At 42.8% G+C, this 19,993-nt stretch overlaps 2 protein-coding genes across 2 annotated transcripts; both read right to left on the reverse strand.

Annotated features, from left to right (window-relative positions):
- Positions 1-121: 121 nt before the first annotated feature.
- On the reverse strand, positions 122-6,762 carry LOC137273544 (1-acyl-sn-glycerol-3-phosphate acyltransferase alpha-like). The gene is made up of 6 exons (XM_067806281.1): positions 6,151-6,762; positions 5,309-5,442; positions 3,575-3,753; positions 2,927-3,022; positions 2,537-2,609; positions 122-1,554 (listed from the first exon to the last, which is right to left on the reverse strand). Exons 1-6 carry the CDS (start codon positions 6,324-6,326, stop codon positions 1,406-1,408), a joined length of 807 nt encoding a protein of 268 aa, XP_067662382.1. The 5' UTR covers positions 6,327-6,762; the 3' UTR covers positions 122-1,405.
- Positions 6,763-7,691: 929 nt separating this feature from the next.
- On the reverse strand, positions 7,692-19,690 carry LOC137273545 (1-acyl-sn-glycerol-3-phosphate acyltransferase alpha-like). Its single transcript, XM_067806282.1, has 6 exons — positions 19,029-19,690; positions 13,502-13,635; positions 11,458-11,633; positions 10,561-10,656; positions 9,461-9,527; positions 7,692-7,967 (listed from the first exon to the last, which is right to left on the reverse strand). Exons 1-6 carry the CDS (start codon positions 19,196-19,198, stop codon positions 7,843-7,845), a joined length of 768 nt encoding a protein of 255 aa, XP_067662383.1. The 5' UTR covers positions 19,199-19,690; the 3' UTR covers positions 7,692-7,842.
- Between the last annotated feature and the right edge of the window lie 303 nt (positions 19,691-19,993).

Raw genomic sequence — 19,993 nt, forward strand, 5'->3', positions numbered from 1 at the left:
CAAAATCAGTGAAAAACAAGGGTGCTGAAACAGCACTGTGTTTGATTCAAACACCCAAGCACAACACACTAGTGCATGCGGAAGACAGTTTATCGTTCTTTTGATGTTTAGTTATGCCATATTGTTATTCCTTGAGGGTCAATGTATCCAGATAGAACGTTAACCTGAGGTTTGGCTATGTTCCATGTTACGATTATCGGTAGTGGCACTATTTAAATATCGGTTGTTGCGATACTTCTTTCCATGTGAATATGTTGGCGCGTGTCTTGTGTACGTGTAGAATGTGCTTGCTGAGTGTGTTCAAAGCTGATGCAGCGCGGCAGGCGACAGAATCAAGTGGAGGTTCCTGTTGCTAAACTGTGCCACTCTTTCATCTGGCAGCCGTGGAATTTGTAAAGTCTTTGACACGTCCGTCATTGCCTCTGTGCATTTCCTGGTCCAACACAAGGGCGGGGCTTACACAGTGGGATATATTTGATAACATGTAGGAGAAAAACGTTCGGTGTGCTGCTCTTTGTTTAGATACGAAAAGCAAGATTTTAATAAACAAAAGGATTTCCAATGTGGAGTGACAATTTGCGGGGCTTGGAATCAAGTGCTCTGGGATGGGATCCGGCAATGTGTGGTGAAGGGAGACCAAGTGACCTTGGATGGGATCCGGCAATGGGTGGTGAAGGGAGACCAAGTGACCTTGGATGGGATCCGGCAATGGGTGGTGAAGGGAGACCAAGTGACCTTAGATGGGATCCGGCAATGTGTGGTGAAGGGAGACCAAGTGACCTTGGATGGGATCCGGCAATGTGTGGTGAAGGGAGACCAAGTGACCTTGGATGGGATCCGGCAATGGGTGGTGAAGGGAGACCAAGTGACCTTGGATGGGATCCGGCAATGTGTGGTGAAGGGAGACCAAGTGACCTTGGATGGGATCCGGCAATGTGTGGTGAAGGGAGACCAAGTGACCTTGGATGGGATCCGGCAATGTGTGGTGAAGGGAGACATATGACAGTGTGGTTAAGAGGAGCATGTCATGAGATGGGATCCGACAGTGTGCGGTGAAGGGAGACATATGACCTGAGATGTTACCCGGTAACGTGCGGGGAAGGAAGACACGTGGCCTGAGATATATACTTGAAAGTGTCGCCCAGAGACTGATAATAAATCTTATCTGAGCACAAGAACCTTGACAACCCATAGACGTATTTATTACGTGGACAGTATGTACACAGTTTATTTGTCCCCCAGGTACGATCGAGCCAACCTCGCATGGCCCATCCCCGTCTCTATTCCAGGTTCGCTTTCATTCATCCCAAATGGGAATGGTGGCCTCCCGTCTTGTGGCATTAATACTTCCGGTCATGCGAGAAACACCAAACAACATAAAAATAGATCAACTTCCGCAAAAGTGTCACTGCGAGCTGTCACCAGCTGGAGAAGGTGACGTCCGGTTATAAACCTCCAACATCCGGTTGTAGATTTTGTCTGTCAGCTCCCCGACATCATCTGACGTCATCCCCGTGGTTGGGACGGGGGGTAGGCACGTGATGGTGAACCGCCCTGTTGGGAGGAGGTCAGAGGAACTTAGCCATTGACAGAACACACTAAACAGCAGCACTAAATCACGACATGGCGCTCTGGAGCATTAATATTCACAACACAGCATTCTATACAAGTGAGTGAGTTAAATGTTGCTTTTAGCAATATTCCAGCAATGTCATGTCGCAGGTCACCAGAAATGGGCTTAACACACTACGCCCACGTGGGACTTGAATCCCGGTATTTGGCGTGACAAGCGAACCCTTCAACCACTAGGCTGCTCCATCGCCCCCTCCAGACAAGGTGATATATACTGTGACCTAGACATATGCCCACCCGGTGTGATACATACTATGGCCAAGACACATACTCACCCGGTGTGATACATACTATGGCCAAGACACATACTCACCCGGTGTGATACATACTATGGCCAAGACACATACTCGCCGGTGTCATGTATAGGTTACCCAGACACATACTCATCTGCTGTGATATGTACAATGGCCAAGGCACACACTAACCTGGTGTGATATATGCTGTGGCCAGGACACATTATCATCCGGTGAGATAGATACTGTTGCCAAGACCCATACTCACCTGGGGTAATATATAGTATGGCCAAGACACATACTCACCTGGTGTGATATATACTGTGGCAAAGACGTATTACATTTGTGTGGTATATAGCATGGTGGTGAGTGAGTGAGGTACGTCTTAGCTCGTTTCAGCATTAACCAATCAATATCATGACTGGGGCATCCGAGGCTATGGTCATGACATATTGACCTGGAGTGTCATCTAGGGTAACTATGTAAGACATTGACCGGATGTGTTATGAAACGTGGCTGGTGTATTTACACCTGTCATGATGGTTGACGGGGTTGAGAAATGTCTCCGAGTTTTGCGGGGTTATACAGGCTTCTGAGATGACGTATACACTGGATAGATATCTGAGAGACGGAAAAATAGTACTGAACTGACAAAAGTACCGAAAACTTGCCCGTGTCAAAATGCTTCTTCTTCTTGTCATAGAATCCAGAGTAGGAGGAGAAGACCACTGGGACTATGGGCACCTGCTTAACAGAAGGTTGACATTTACAATATGTCTAAACACGTGCACTGACAGAAGGTTGACACAAACACCATGTCTCAATTCCTGCTCTGTCAGAAGGATGACCCTTACAACATGTCTCAATTCCTGCTCGGACAGAAGGATGACACTTACAACATATCTCAACACCTGCACTGACAGAAGCATGACACATGTCTCAACGTCTGCGCGGACAGAAGGATGACACTCTACATGTCTCAACAGCTGCATTTATGGTGTTTGTGTATGTCAACGCTCTCTTATGTTCCTGTTTTCTGATAAGTTAGGTATTTTCCCTACCTTTGCCTGCACTGCCAGATGGAACGCCCCCTTCTTGAAGGGCAGCAGGGATCCCTCGTGGTTCCTCTTGCCCTCCGGGAAGATCCACACCTTGCACTGTAGTGAAGGACATGAATAACAGTCTTTTCAATCTGCATGTATGAGCACGGCACAGCAGATGAATCCGACTTTTATCAATCAATTACCTATCCCTACCATGCATGGAGCGGTGGGGTAGCCCAGTGGTTTAATCGCTAGCCAATCACGCCGAAGGCCGGGTTCGATTGCTCATATGGTTACAATGTGTGAAGCCCATTTCTGTTGTCCCCTGTTGTGATGTTGCAGGAATATTGCTAAAAGAGGTGTAAAACTAAACCCACTTACACCATACATTATGTAAACGTTGTTGTAACATTAGTTGAGGGCTGCTAAGGGGACCTCTGTGCATCAGCCTTCACCTATATTGTATGTACGTAACATCGGGGTATATTGTTTCATGTTGTGGTTTAGCCTAGTGGTTACAGCGTTTGTCGTCACGCCCAAGACCCGCGATCGATTCTCCACATGAGTACAATGTGTGAAACCCATGGCCGGTGTTCCCTGCCGTGATATTGCTGGAATATTGGTAAAATCACGTAAAACTAAACTCACTGACCCACTTTGACCCACCTTATTTTTGTTGATGATGTCAGCTGTCTCCGCCATGGTAGACATTGCTTTCTCCTTGTCCAAGCGGTCAATAAAAATGCCCCCGCTCAACCAGATCGCCAGTCCGAAAGGTCCTGCTGCGTATTTGATCTCCTTCTTTGCCAGACATGTACAGTTCGGGGGCTTGATAACAGCCATTCCTGGATGAACATACATACAGTTCCAGGTCATACATCACATCACTTTTCCATTGCCACAATGTGTTGTGCATAGTCGCCTACGTTTGATATTTAAGAAACCTATGAAATTGGATGGGGTGCTTCTAGATTTCTCTGAGCCATAACCCTGCTCGTGGATTAACAAGAAAGGTATAGGTGGCCTGTGGCAGTTCGGGAGTTCCTACCACATTAAAAGTTATTTGCTGTGACTTGAATACTGTTAAAGGCTACGCTGAACCCCTCGCAAACCCGCATCGCCTACATACAATATTTTACGAGCGCTTTAGATTCCCTTTACATGCTTTAAGAACGCTTGTAACACGCATGTGACGCTGGTGGACACCGCTAGTGAGATCCGTATCACACGGGCGTGTTCCGTGTGAACAGTGCGTTTGAGTCCCGTGCAATACTTGAGTGCAAAGCGACACACACCTGTACCATGCGTATAACACGGGACCAAGCTTCAGTTGTAACTGACCAATAGCGTTTGGATCGCATGTTAAATTTGTACGTAATTTTGAATCTGAAATTTGCCAGAAATAGTGGAGGGATGAAGTACGGGATGGTTTGCTTGCGTCTTGTTGTATTTGGTTTTATGTGTTATTTTTGTATTTTAAACTGGGCACTAGTTGGCTGCTCGGTATTATTCAAACCAGAAAGGTAGCTGTACATTCGCAAAACTCAACCGAAAGATTCAGAATGATCCGCCAGATCATTTTGTCAGGCGTCAGTGAGGAGCTGGTATTCATCTGTGAGTTCCCATGAGACCCCGAGGTATGTCTGACTCACACATGAGATCCCGAGGTATGTCTGACTCACACATGAGATCCCGAGGTATGTCTGACTCACACATGAGACCCCGAGGTATGTCTGACTCACACATGAGACCCCGAGGTATGTCTGACTCACACATGAGATCCCGAGGTATGTCTGACTCACACATGAGATCCCGAGGTATGTCTGACTCACACATGAGACCCCGAGGTATGTCTGACTCACACATGAGATCCCGAGGTATGTCTGACTCACACATGAGACCCCGAGGTATGTCTGACTCACACATGAGATCCCGAGATATGTCTGACTCACACATGAGATCCCGAGATATGTCTGACTCACACATGAGATCCCGAGGTATGTCTGACTCACACATGAGATCCCGAGATATGTCTGACTCACACATGAGATCTTGGGAGCTCTGTGACTCAAACTTCACACCCAGAAAGATCTGACTCAATCATGAGGTCAAGGGAGCTCTTAGAGTCCAACATCAAACCCCGAGAGATCTGTGACTTACACACGAGATGTAGGGAGATCTGACTTGGCTATAAGAGTAGAGGCGCTGCACACCCGTTACACACCCTTGTGACACGGGCCTCACAGGCGCTGCATACCCGCGCCCTCGAAGCGTGTCAGGTGAATAAACTTTTAGGCAGTAGTGTAAAGCGCTCGTAAAATATTACATGTAGGAGACGTTAGTTTGCGAGTCAGATTTAGGGTGAGCCAATCATCAATACCCGAGACTTCTTTGACTCACCCATAAGGTCAAGAGAGCTCTGGTGGTTGGACACTAGGATGTATGGTTCATCTGAATGCAGGTTTTCCATGCCAATCACTTCAGTGTGGATGCCAAACGCTTTCCGTAACAGGTTGAACGCCACAGCAGCATAGCTGAACAAAATATGTAGACATCATGTGCAGTTCACTCAGAGTGACCATGTGACCATTTTATACAACAACGAACCATGAACTACTCATTGATACAGGCACTTTTTACAAGTTACTGACATGTAAGACGAATTATGTCCTTCTGCAATAGATCACACGCACTTCCCACTGGCACAACAGATAACATCCACTACCCACTGGCACAATAGATAACATACACTACCCATTTGTACCATAGATAACACACACTACCCACTGGCACAACAGATTACACACACTACCCATTTGTACAATAGATAACACCCACTACTCACTGGCACAACAGATTACACACACTACCCACTGGTACAAAAGATAACAACCACTATCCACTGGTACAACACGTAACATCCACCACCCAGTGTTGCAACAGGCAACCCACACTACCCACTGGTACAAAAGGCAACTTCTACTACCCACTGGTACAACAGGCAACATCCACTACCCACTGGCACAAGAGATAACACACACAACCCAGTGGTACAACAGGCAACATCCACTACCCACGGATACAACGCATGACGTCCACTACCCACTGGTACAACAGGCAACACGCTCTACCCAGTGGTACAACACGTAACATCCACTACCCAGTGGTACAATACACACTACGCACTGGTATAACAGATAACATACACTATCCGCCAGCAGAGGTTGACATAGCTTACAAACCTGAAATTGTTGAGGTCTTTCGGTTTGAAGAGCGACAGAATTGTGACTCCTGAACCTATGGCCGTCAAGAACACGTAGTAGATGGTGAACTTGACGTAGTACTTGACGGTGTGACTGATCTGCAGAAGTACTGGAAGGACCAGTAGGAAGACCAGAAGCACCACCCACAGATACATCCCGGGGGGTCACGACGGCTGTCAGCGCGAGTGATGCACAGAACTGGTTATACACGATGCCCGGTACTCCAGGTGATTGGCTGATTCGCCTGTTTTCAGTTCTATTTTTTCGCTTTCGTTTGAGATCAGTTTAGGTTTCCACTTCGGGGTTTGGTCAGCGATAGATTTCCCAGCCTGTCCAGTCTTAGCACAAACGCAGGTGTGTACTTGGGGTCACAGCACTTGACAACATTGCTATGAGGGTCACGTGACAGCGCGTTTCACGAGGCGGATGTTTGTGTGTTGCACGTGGATCTGTCGCAGGCGGAAGTGAGATGCGGGTGAGGTGGATTGAGTAACGGATGAGATGCGGCGTTGGTTGCAGTTGAAGAAACCCGCGAATTGATGGAGATGACTATATATTTGTTCGTTAGGTCGAGATGACCTTAATTCTTTTAGTGAGCACGGGCCCAGCACTGATATATGACATGTGTTAAGTGTGCGAGAATGAACGTCAGATATCGGCTATCAGATAATAGCTCATGGTTAGGAACATAAATAACATTGACCTTCTAGAAACAGAGATGTGTGTTGGAAGGGACAAAGCGGTCACAAGGGCGCGGCTCAACAGTAAAGGGGCGTGTATAGCGAGATATGTCACACTTGGGACGGAGGGGTCACTAGTAAAGTGATGTGTGTAACAAAGGATGTCACACCTGAGACAGTATGGTCACAAGTAAAGTGATGTTTGTAGGGAGGGATGTCACACTTGGGACGGTTGGGTCACAAGTAAAAGTGATGTTTGTAGTAAGGAATATAATACTTGGGAGGGCGGGGTCAAAGGGAAAAAATGTTTCCAGAAAGATATATCACACTTTAGAGGGCGGGGTCTCAAGTAAGAAAAGATGTTTGTACCAAGGGACATAACACTTGGGGGAAGGGGTCACAAGTAAAAGGATTAGTGTGGCAAGTGCAAACTTTCGATCGGTGGGGTCATATGTAAAAGCTAGGATGTGTGTAGCAAGGGATATAACACATGGATTAAGTGTCTCTTTGTCTGTGTTGTTATTATGTTATGCTATCACTTGGAGACATATACTTCAACCCTTTGTTCTGCTCAGACACAAAGTCGGTAGATACAATCACAAATGGCGACCAACAATCCATTCACACCTTGTGTATCACGACATTGAAATGTCATATATGATGGGAAATACATAAAATATAAATTACAATGGCAACCAGTTCTTATATTCTGTATCTCCACCATATGATGTTGCTTGTTACTGTCACAGACTAACATTGCTAAATATATTTTCATAAATGTAAATCCCAATACAATATATAACAGATTTTTTCCTTAAGTGAACAATCAGTAAAAAATCACTTGACGTTGGATCGTTTTTATTACAGATACATGCATGGATATAACGACCTTGACCTTGTGAACAGCGTCGTGAGTGGGAAGTGCAGACGGCGCCTCTTACCTATCCCATTTCATCATTTAAGGTTATCCAGATCTCGACGCATGACGGTGCTATGTCGTCGTTTTGTTGTAAACATCCAGCATCTGTTGTCGTACGTCTTCAGTGAGTGTGCCGACATCGTCGACCGTCATCCCCGCTGTAGACACAGGCGGCAGCGCTGTGATGATGAAACGTCCTGGAGAGATAATAACACACCCTCAAAAGCCGTCGATGATATTAATAAGCCCGCATAAATGTACGTTTTGTGTTCTGTTATTGTCATCCATTATGCGAACAATGCAGCCTTTACTGACTAAAGACAAGTTTAGAAGTCAAACATAACTAGTTGTCTTCGGGGTGAAAGCCTTTGTAACGGAACAGTATCAGTCAGCGTTGAAGTGTAAACAACTTTGGTCACAGGACAGAACCTTGTAGGAGACCTTACAGAAGCTGAAAAACACATGTTATAGTGGACACAGGATACCCACACAGTGGACACATCCTGTGACACAGTCATCAGGTGTGACACAAACCCAAGGACATCTAAGTTAACAGATGTTACCGCATTCCACATGCGAAGCTCGATGATCATGCTATGGGTCTCTGGTAATTATGTACTAAAGAAATCAAAACCTCTCTAAATGCCAATTTAGTCATTTATGTTGCTGGAGCAAAACGGCCAGTGGTGTTATCACACTAATCAAGTTATCAAGTCCTGCTAAACATGATATCATCAACGAAGAAATGGAAATATTTACCTAACAGAAACAAACCCAACAGTACTTATGAGATATCTGTCAGAAAACACTTTGAATATGTTTGTGAGAAACTTCCCCACTCCCCCCTGCAAGGTACACACAGGTTGAGATATATCATGACTAGGATTGATGTTAAATTTGAAAAGTATCGTAAACTGTGACTCTCCAGTCACATTGTCATTAGTTTTCTTGGAAATTCAGGTATGACTTTTGATCAGAATGAAGTACTGGTGTTCGATTAATAGAAATAATCGACCAAACGACCAAGCAATCGATCACATTTTCTCATGATCAAACACAAACAATTTTGTAACTACTGTTTAAATCTTTGGAGTACTTGACAATGGAACATATCTCCGAAGCTGTCAGGGCCTGAAAACTTGCTTAATTCTTAGAAAACACACGCCAGTAACTGAAAAGTCATCTCTAAATATTTCTTGAAGACTCGAGGAAGTTTAGGTTCATGATATATTAGTATTATTGTCAATCATCACTTTAATGTAGCACAGTGCATCTTGTTATACATATCTGCAATAACAACCTCAATTAGAAAATCCGAAAAATGACACTAACAATTTTTGTTTGATGACTGTTCGTTGGTAATGAAACAGGCATCAATTGTGAGATTTCAGCCAATTCCAAACACTAATGAATATGCTTTCAAATGTGTACCAACGTTTTGAATGATCCCATTTATTTATGCTCCTCTTTGTTCCTAAGATGTATAATATTTTATATTAAAGTATGTAAATATCACTGAGAGGTCGTTTTATGTTGGATGACATGTCCCCAATCCCTTTCATTTATGAATGAAATATTGTTCAATCAAATTGATTGTCTGGTTCACACCACTTGATTATTTACAAACCGCTGCCATATAGCCGGTGTTACAACCCAAACAAAACACCAGTGTGGCACCACCACTACTTACCTGGGTCAAGACGTTTCTTCTTCTCATAGAAATGGTAGCCTGAAAATACCACGGGGACGACAGGCACCTGCCAAAAAACACAGACTGGTGAAAACTAATTGACGTGCACAAGACCGCTTCTCTCAACTTCTAATCACCAAGCTTCTCACCTGTACTTTTACTGTTTCCATATTTCTCACCTGTGCATAATACACTATTGTTCTCGAGTCACTTGTCCTTGTATCATTTCCCCATATCTCACCTGCCTCTGTATCATTTCCCCATATATCACCTGTCATTGTATCGTTTCCCTACATCTCACCAGTCATTTCCTCATATCTCACCTGCCCCTTATCATTTCCCCATATCTCACCTGCCTCTGTATCATTTCCCCATATATCACCTGTCATTGTATCGTTTCCCTACATCTCACCAGTCATTTCCTCATATCTCACCTGCCCCTTATCATTTTCCCATATCTCACCACTCATTGTATCGTTTCCCCATATCTCACCTGTCCTTGTATCATTTCCCCATACCTCACCTGTCATTGTATAGTTTCCCCATATCTCACCAGTCATTGTATCGTTTCCCCATGTCTCACCTGTCCTTGTATCATTTCCCTATATCTTACCACTCATTGCATCATTTCTCCATATCTCACCAGTCATTGCATCATTTCCCCATGTCTCACCAGTCATTGCATCATTTCCCCATATCTCACCAGTCATTGTATCGTTTCCCATATTTCACCTGTCCTTGTATCATTTCCCCATATCTCACCAGTCATTGTATCGTTTCTCCGTGTGTCACCAGTCATTGTATCGTTTCCCCATATCCAACCTGTCCTTGTATCTTTTCCCCATGTCTCACCAGTCATTGTACCGTTTTTCCGTGTCTCACCTGTCCTTGCAATCGTCGTCTTATATCATCTGAGCTTGGATTGCTGTCTTAGATACCACCCGCTTGGACTGCTGTCACGTGTGTATATCGTGTTCATGTATCGCACACGTAGTTGTACTGTTTCAGGATATCTCACTTGTGCTTGTACTGTTTCTGTATTTCTCACCTGTACTTGTACTATAACTCACTCTCCCCTGTATCGTTTTGCTATATCTCACCTGTGCTTGTACTGCTAAGTGAAATGCTCCCTTCTTAAATGGTTGCAGTCCTTTCTTAGGATTGCGTTTTCCTTCAGGAAAAATCCAGACGATAACCTAAAACAAACAACCTAATGTTCATTTTTCCTCTTGGTGCTGTGAGGGTTTGGGTTAGTGAGGAATAAAGTGCACTGATGTCCCCACTGGCTCTGTTAGAGTTAGAGTAAGTGAGGGATACATTATGTTGATGTCACTAGTCACACATTCTTCCTGTTGATGGTGTGAGAGTTAGGGTAATTGAAGGATACATCATATTGACGTCACCAGACACATTCTTCTTCTTGATGGTGTAAGAGGGTGATTGAGGGATACATCATATTGACGTCACTAGACACATTCGTCCTGATGACGGTGTGAGAATTAGGGTGATTGACGGATAGATCAGATTGATTGAGGGATACATCACATTGACGTCACTAGTCACATATTCGTCCTGATGATGGTGTGAGAGTTATGGTGATTGAGGGATAGATCAAATTGACGCCATTTGTCACACATTCTTCCTCTTGGTCCTGTGAGAGTTAGAGTGAGTGAAGGATAAATCACACTGATGTCACCAGACACACATTGTTCGTCTTGGTGCTTTAGGAGATAGGGTGAGTGAGGGGTGTATCATGCTGTCACTAGTCCTATTAATGGTGTAAGGTGTGAGGATAAAGCGCATTGATGATATTCTTTTCATATTTTCTACCCTGTAGATGTGCGGGTACGCTGAGGGATATTGAACGCTGACGCTGGATAGGGTGAGTAAGGGATAAAGCGCATGGATGTACGAAGTTCACATTTTTCCTATTTATGCTGTGATCATAAAACTAAATTAGGGACAAAGTGATGTCTCCAAACTAAAACACTGCTCACATTCTTCTTCTCGATGGTTCTCGCGATGTCGACCATGGTGGAGATGGCGCTGTCGTGGCGCTGTCGGTCGATGAAGACACAACCACACAGCCAACACGCCAGGCCGAACGGACCGGAATACAACAGCTCTTTCTTCGCAAGGAAGGTACACCCGCGGGGAATCATCATGGCCACACCTGGAAAATATGTACACAATATCATTACTCTTGCTCGTACACGTCACCAGGACCATACGTGAGTGAGTGAGTGAGTAATATTCAAGTAATATAACCAGCCAACCAACCCCACCCCCACCCCCCCAATCCAAACCCCCCCCCCCCCCCCCCCCCACCCCATTCCCCCACAAAATATATTACTATTTTCATGTTATCATGTGATCTCGTCTCCCTAAAAGGGTTCGAACCGGGCTGGATTTCCCAAATGGTACAATGTGTGAAGCTCATTTCTGGTGTCCCCCGCCATGATATTGCTGAAATATTGCTAAAAGCGGCCTAAAAGTAAACTTACTCACTCAGTCTGGACTTCTGTCTATAATATAACTACACTGACTCAGTTGTGGGTTTACAAAGCCTTTTATCAAATTTTAGTGATCAAATGTTACACATGTCAAATGAAACGTGTTACAGTCTGACATAACTCGTTAAAGTTACAGATCTTAGAACTTTGGGGGAATGAGTCCGACCTGGGAGTTGAACCCGTACTCATGGTGAGGCATCAGATCACCTAGCCCACTCAGCCGCTACAGCTTCCACAAAATTTGACAACTGGTACTCTTGCTCGTACACGTGCTTAGTGCACGACTTTGACAAATGAAAATTGGCACTGGTTCCATAGATATACAGAGCTGAATGTTAAATACGTGACCAAGGGAGATTAAATTCATGATTGGGAGGAAACAGATGTTTCTTGAGTGGCCTAAGTATCCTTGTTGACAACCAGAGATTATTTACAGGAAATGTAGTAGAGTCGCACACAATATAGCCTTTCATTTCACGCAAGTCAGATCATTTCCTAGTTTAAGTTCACTGCTGCTGCAAAACCGTGGTCACTGATACAGTTGTCAGACAATACTGGCAGTCTCCACGTGGTCACTGAAACAGTCAACACACAGCCCTGGCAGACCACGTGGTCACTGAAACAGTTAACAAACCACCCTGTCAGACTCCACTCCATATTTGTCCTGATATTTTTAGGGAAGATGAAATCGATATCTAACTCAGAAACTGACCTGTAAACATTTGTCTAGTTACCCCTGGTGAAAAATTATTTTGGACATTCCATGGATGTCGCAAGACACCTCAATGGCGGCGCTTGGTACATCACAGGCAAACTGTAGCGCAAGTGAGTTGCACAACATAGAGAAAACGACCAGTCTTCTCACAAGCGAGCGAAGCGGGCAAAGGTTGGCAACGTACTTCTTCGTTTCGGTTAGAAAAATATTTTTCATGTCAAAATGAAATATCGCCAACATCAAAGGTATACACCAATTTCTTCACTGGGTTGTGCTCTCACATTTCCATCTCCATGCTGAACAGTTACAATTACAATTATGTGAAATATTTTTTTTCAGCATTTATACTCGTGATATATCAGACCGTTCTTCGTCGGTTCAGGGGAGTGAAGGAACAGGAGAGTATTATTCCATATGCAATATTTACAGTTACCTCCCCTGCTTCATTAACCCATTAAGCCATTAAGTGTTTTATGTAGAATAAATGTTGTGAAAATTCCAACAATAGCGACGACAGATAAGACAGATAAACTCCAACGATCTGAATACATTGGGTCGCGCTTAAAATGTTGAATATAACATATTTCACGTGAGTAATTATTAGATATTTGGTAGGAAATCTGTGAGCACAACCAAGAAAATACGAGGAAATAAGAGTGTTCCTTTGATGATGGCGATATTTTATTTTGACATGAAAAATATTTACGATCCGAAGCGAGGGAAGTACGTTCGCGTATAAGAAGACTTGTCATATTCTCTTTGCTGCGCAATCCCACATGCGCTACAGTTTGCCTGTGGGTACATAGACCATACCTAGGAAGTCGAGCGAGCTCTGGTGGTTGGACACGAGGATGTAGGGCTTGTCTGACTTCAAGTTGTGTAGATCTCTCAACTCTGCACTGATCCCAAACAAACCACTGCAGATGTTGAAAGGCGGGATCAGATATCTGAAAGATATGTCCTGAATTCTTAAAGGCACACAATTACGTCACACATCTCTAAAAATCAATATTTCATTACTCATAAGTACTATCGACCCAAACGAAGCTACCTTATAATCCATGCTGAAAAAAATAAGTATTCAGATTAAAATATAAAATTAAGCAGTTGCATTAAATCGACTCTCGCGAGTTATGTCCCTTATACGAAAGTCCTAAAATCGCGTGAGGCCAGTTCGGCAAATAACGTGGGACAGTTTTGGTGTACGGAGCGGCTCCAATCGTGTACATTCCACATAGAGCAAGTGTTAACTGTTTGGAAGCTGTTCGCCCCGAAGTTTCAATTATCGATTTCGGGCAAGTCGTAAGGAATCATATGTCATTTATTGTTTAATAGGAAGTGAGTGCACATGCCCCTGTATGTGGGTTTGGTATGTGCTGAACCACCCAAAACATCGCATTTCAAACTCAAATGCAATATTTTGCTCTTGCAAAATGGTGTTTTTATTATGATTGTTTCATTTTGTTAACATGGTTTTCAATCCAAACTGAGTTATTGCCAACATCAGTTCATCAACTCAACATCGAATTGGGCGTTATCGAGAATGGAAAACTGTGCTTCGATCTCATGGTAGCCGATGTTGTGTTTCGACAGTCGATGGCAGCGTTAGAGTATGGTGGATGCATGGAAACTGTTTTCCAGTGAGTGTATTGTTGAAAGAGACTCGCTGGGCGGTCCAAGTATCATGGTGCGGGGGGCAATCGGTCTGAACCAGTTAAGTGACAGTGTGGTGTTCCAGAATCTTGGTCCAGGATGAGGAAATGAGCTGGTCCTTACTTTGACCATGTCCGTGCCTATGCTGCCAGAGCTAGATTTGATTTCCTAAGACAACGAGGCATCCAAACCCTACATTAGCTTGCTGTCAGTTAGGATTAAAGTCTTACAGAACGCAGTTCAAAGAAGACAAAATAACCTCCACCCAAGGCTGACAACTGCAGCTGGACTCAATCAGGCATTTGGTAGAGTATGGCTCCAAGTGCCCATGGCCTTCAACAACCAGCTAATTAGCTCCATGTACAGATGATGCAACGCTTTCATCGATGCATATGCAAGCCACACACAATGCTGACTTAGGGTATCTCAGTGATGCCACTTTTGATGAATTTGTTTGTGTGAATCTTAAATGTGATTCCCGAAAATGTGTTCATCATAAATGTCAAGTTTGAACTTTGACTCCGTTTTGACAGCTACTGTGAATTAAAGTGTGCACTTCGGGAAACCGCTACCAGTGCGACATTTAATTTGTGGTTCAGTATACATAGTAAACCAAAGTACTGTCGAAAAAGAGTGACATTGTGCCTCTAAAGGAACACGAATATTACTAAAGATTGAAAGTACATGAAATAAGACTTAAATCAAGGCGAGGATGTATGTATTTGATGTTCAAATAGACATTCTTGTCAGTTGCATGTTCTGACCGCTGCTAGACGTTAGCAAATTGTGCAGTCTAACGAGGTCACATTGACATTTAAACAAAACACGAATGGTTATGAATAAACAACATTTGCGTGTTCACGTTAGAGATTCATGTTGTTTTCTTTGCGTGTATTAATAAGTAAACATCTGTCTCTTTATTCACCACATGAAGGTAGACGACTTAAAAAAAAACACGTCACAATGCTATATGTTTTAGATCTGAATATGCTGTGACTGGTCTTTCAGTGAGAAAAGTGAGCGGTTTTAGCAGTATTCCAGCAATATCACGGCGAGGGACGCCAGAAATTGGTTTTACACTTTGTACCGTTTGGCGTGACGAGCGAATGCTTTATGGAGTTGTTGTTTTTTCAAAAAATGTTTTTATTGTTCCCAAGGGTACATCATTAACGTCGTTTCTCAGTCTTTAGAGTTTGTAAGATTGAGTTTGATATTACATAAAATTACATTTTGATATCAAAATAACATATAGATGGTAGAGATTTTCTAGGTGGTATGTTGAGAATATGGATCTTTATTTTGTGTCACGACTTTTCAATTGCAATGAAACCTTCCACATTGAAAAGTTCTCTCAAACAAACATGAACTTCTGAAGTTTTGGAATGTGTTGGTTAATCCCACATAAATGGATATATATTTTTTGGCAGTTACGATAATACGGTTTAGTAATCTATCTGCGTGTAATGTTCCAAACCAAACAAGATATTTTGTTATTTTAGTTGTATTCTCAACATAGTTATTCATCCTTAGTTGTATTCTCAATATAGTTATTCTTCCTTAGTTGTATTCTCAATACAGTTATTCATCCTTAGTTGTATTCTCAATATAGTTATTCAACCTTAGTTGTTTTCTCAATATAGTTCATAGTTCATAGTTAAATATATTCATCCAGGCTTTAAGTTCATTGCAGAATGTTTGTGTTTGTCCACATTGTGTTTGCCCTAATAAATATGACAAATATTCTCATTTAGCTCATTACAAAAACAGCAAACAGGATTGTCAACAAGTTTCATTTTAAATAGTTCATGTTTAGTGTAGATAATACCTTGTAGAAAGTTGTATTTGAAATCAAGTAATTTGACATCTTTCAAACTATTTCTACAGGTCGTGAAAATCTTATTCATTTCTAAAGTCGCATTAGCGAAAGATTCTTGCCATTTAAGGCAGATTTTAGGTTAATCGGAAATCCAGGCCTCATAAAATAGTCTCAATACAGTCAGATGACAATCAGTTTTGAGTAAATAAATAACTGGGATATTTCTAAAGTGTCTGATAGTATATTTCCAAGAATTAGGTAGTATATTGAAAACATGCACATAGTCCAGGTACGTGCGTTTAATACCATACATTTCCTTCAACTTGTTAAAGGATAGGAAACCAGTTTTGCCACACTGGTCCTTAATTGCAAAAATGAATTTTCTTACCCAATTTTTACTTTAATGCGTTGGGGTTTTGTAATTAAGGTTAAACCATAGTGGCTGGGCTAGGATTTCATAAATATTGTCAGAGCTCACATGACTGGCTTTTTCTACAATATTTGTTCTAAGTTTTCAAAACATCCTTCCAGTAAGGGTTATCAACGTGAGTTGCTTGATCGACATTTGCACCACATTTTAAAATGGCATCAAAAGGAATACTGCATGGATTTTCAAGTTTTGTTTTTCTGCAGTATGATCTCAATTTAGCTAGTTTCAAAGTTTTACAAAACGTGTCGATCATCGTTAAACCACTATTTTTGTATGCTCTTTTCAAATTGTTCCTTTTGATATTATCAGGTTTAATATTCCATATGAATCTGAAAAAAGATATTATCTAATGAAGTAATGGAGACTTTCAGGGATATATATATATATATATATATATATATATATATATATATATATATATATATATATATATATATATATATATATATATATATATATATACGAACAAGTTTTCACAAGGCCAAAGTTTTTATGACGGTTATTTTACCAATCAGTGTCAAGTGTCTCTATCTCGACTGTGAAAGCAGTCTATGTATCTCATATAGGAAATTCAATGTAAAAACAGAGAAACTGATGACGTTATCCCCTCTCCTTTCCAAACCAATGATTGATGACAGTTATGTAAAACTCCACATCGAACTTATGACGAAAAACAGGAGCACAATATGTTGGACAAACTTTCATAACGCGCACGAAAAGATTCTAAATAAAAAATTTTTTTTGAGTACGCCTCATATACAGCTCATAATGAAGGTGGTCCTACCCGGCTAAACATGCATACTGATAGGTTCATGATAAAGTTATAACCATATAACAATCAGGATACAATGTCGTGTGAAGGGACTTTTGGTATAACATAAAGCAAAGGATTACTGGTGCTTTAACGCACAAAACACTTTACACGTACTGTCCAAATGCCAAAACATCCGACCTTATGAAAGGAGTTGCGCAGTGAGAAAGAACGGTATATGGTACCTGTGTTCTTACCTATACGCATCTACTCATTTGTTATTAAAGAAGTCAAAGGCATATTCTGAATACTACATCAATGAATATTATCGGATGTAGATACATCAGTTGTGTACTCATAGTACAGGTACTGATAGCCCTGTAGCCTTTGTAGCATAATACAGACCACAGTGGGTATAAGTGAGATATTGGGAAGCAAAACAGCAACACGTTGTTTTGGGCAAGCTACTTATATTTCGAGATTTGGTATTGGCACTAATATATTCGTAGACCGATACCCGAAGTAAAATCCCCAAACTTAAAATATGAGAAAGGTTTGTTCTGAGTACAGCCCGTGTATTTTTCACACAGAATGCTAAGGCAGAGGTTGGTCTACCAAGAAAAATTGGCATGCAATCGTGTACATTATAGAGTTATAACCGGGCAGCAATAGAACATGTGCACGAACTCTTGACTCAATGTTTAGAACACAACGTAAATGGTTACTCACGCGCCAAAGCACCAAACACTCGTCTACAGTCCCCACCTATGGGATAGATGGTTGGTTAGATTGTTGTTTAACGTCTCACTCCAGCTGTTGGACAGTGATATGCTAAATAAACCAAGTCTGGACTAGACAACTCAGTGATCAACAACATGGGCCTCGATATACACATTTAGGATACGAGGACATGTTTGAATGCAGTGGCATCTGTCAACCAAGTCAGTGAGCCTGACCACCCGATCCAGTTACGATAAACAATCTCACCTCTCTCCATCCCTCAACCCCATGCTCCATCTATTACAGATCCCTAGCTTTACACACTACTCTGTCCCACACAGATCCCTAGCTATACACACTACTCTGTCCCACACAGATCCCTAGCTGTACAGATTACTCTGCCCCACACAGATCTCTAGCCATACACACTACACTAACCCATACAGATCTGCTTACACGCTACTCTAGCCCACACGGGTCTGTATACATGCTGCCCACACAAATCCGCACACATACTATTCTATCTCACACAGATCTGTTTACACACTATTCTATCACAGAGAAATATGTATACACACTACTCTATCTCACATTGACCTCAGCAGATTTCTATACAGGTTTGCAAAAACGCTATTCTATCCCACGAAGATTGCTTCTCCGTGCACGATGTTTTATTAAACCCAGCTCTCCACACATACATTCATCGCGACCCGTGAAGGTCCGGGGTGGAATAGGCCTTCAGCAACCCATACTTGCTTTAAGAGGAGACTAACGGGATCGGGTGGTCAGACTACTGGACTTAGTTGACACATGTCAACGGTTCCCAATAGCGCAGATCGATGCTCATGTTGTGGATCACTGGATTGTTTGGTCCAGACTCCATTATTTACAGACCGCCGCGATATAGCTGGGATATTGCTGAGTGCGGCGTAAAACTCAACTCACTCACTCACATACACTCATCGTTCACCTGAGGTTGTTGACGTTACCGGGAGTGAACACCGACAGCAACACCACTCCGACAGCAGCTGCCGACATGATAGTGTAGTATGTCGTGAACTTCACATACAACTGGAACTTGGGATTCAGTTTACATAGCAACAACACCCCGCTCAACAGGCCTAGCCCCACCAGCAACATGATGCTCTGTGGAGGAACTGTTATCGTGGTATCCACCGAGAGGGACTAAGTGTAGCGTTGGTATCCACCGAAAGTGACAAAATGTTCTGTTTTCGTGCTATCCACACTGAGTGCCGATGGTTTGAGATATCGTGGTATCCGTGACGAAGTGCTGTGCGATCTTGTCACTTGCCAGGAGGGATGAAGGATTGTGTTCCTTCAGTGAACATCAAACGACGACTTGTGTTGTGGTTGTGGTGATGTCGTCCGAGAACGGCGTGAAGAGTATCCGTGGTATCAGACGACAACGATGACGCGTGCCACGGCGATAACGTCTACACCCGACAGGGAGACCTCCACAAGGAGGACGTCTTCAAACAGAGGATGACAAAAGTGGTCCAAGTAGCATCGAGCCTTGACAGGAAACCCACCAACAGATAGCGAATACTAGTAATTGAAAGGCGAGTTCATAGTCTAGCGACCGTGTGTGACCTACTGCCCATCATATCTCGACAGGCACGCTTATCTGCTGCAGGTAATCACACGGTCACTTTGCTGACAAAAGGTATGACAAATACACGCCACGCAAAGTCCGACCATGTGAATCGGTGTAATTGTTAGAGGGCGAGCGAGATTGTGCGCCATATTACGCAATATTCAAGCACTATCACGTCTGGAACACCAGGGTACAGTATACCCATGTTAGGATTCGAACTCGGGTTTCGGCGTGACGAACGAATGCTGTGACTACAAGCACAGCACCAAAAGCCGGATTGCCACCTTTGAAATATACAGAATGTATGAAATCACGAAGGG

The sequence above is a fragment of the Haliotis asinina genome, chromosome 2, assembly GCF_037392515.1.
Source record: "Haliotis asinina isolate JCU_RB_2024 chromosome 2, JCU_Hal_asi_v2, whole genome shotgun sequence".
In the NCBI taxonomy this organism is placed as follows: Eukaryota; Metazoa; Mollusca; class Gastropoda; order Lepetellida; family Haliotidae; genus Haliotis; species Haliotis asinina.

Bases quoted from the DNA above. Each gene is read 5' to 3' on its own strand.
- LOC137273545 (XM_067806282.1), bottom strand. From the start codon at position 19,198: ATGTTGCTGGTGGGGCTAGGCCTGTTGAGCGGGGTGTTGTTGCTATGT. The intron at 13,636-19,028 runs GTGAACGATGAG...CATATCTTTCAG, and splicing joins GGTAACGTCAACAACCTCAG to ATATCTGATCCCGCCTTTCA. The intron at 7,968-9,460 runs GTAAGTAGTGGT...TTATCTCTCCAG, and splicing joins GAAGAAACGTCTTGACCCAG to GACGTTTCATCATCACAGCG.
- LOC137273544 (XM_067806281.1), bottom strand. From the start codon at position 6,326: ATGTATCTGTGGGTGGTGCTTCTGGTCTTCCTACTGGTCCTTCCAGTA. The intron at 5,443-6,150 runs GTTTGTAAGCTA...TATTTTGTTCAG, and splicing joins AAAGACCTCAACAATTTCAG to CTATGCTGCTGTGGCGTTCA. The intron at 2,610-2,926 runs GTAGGGAAAATA...TCTGTTAAGCAG, and splicing joins ATCTGGCAGTGCAGGCAAAG to GTGCCCATAGTCCCAGTGGT.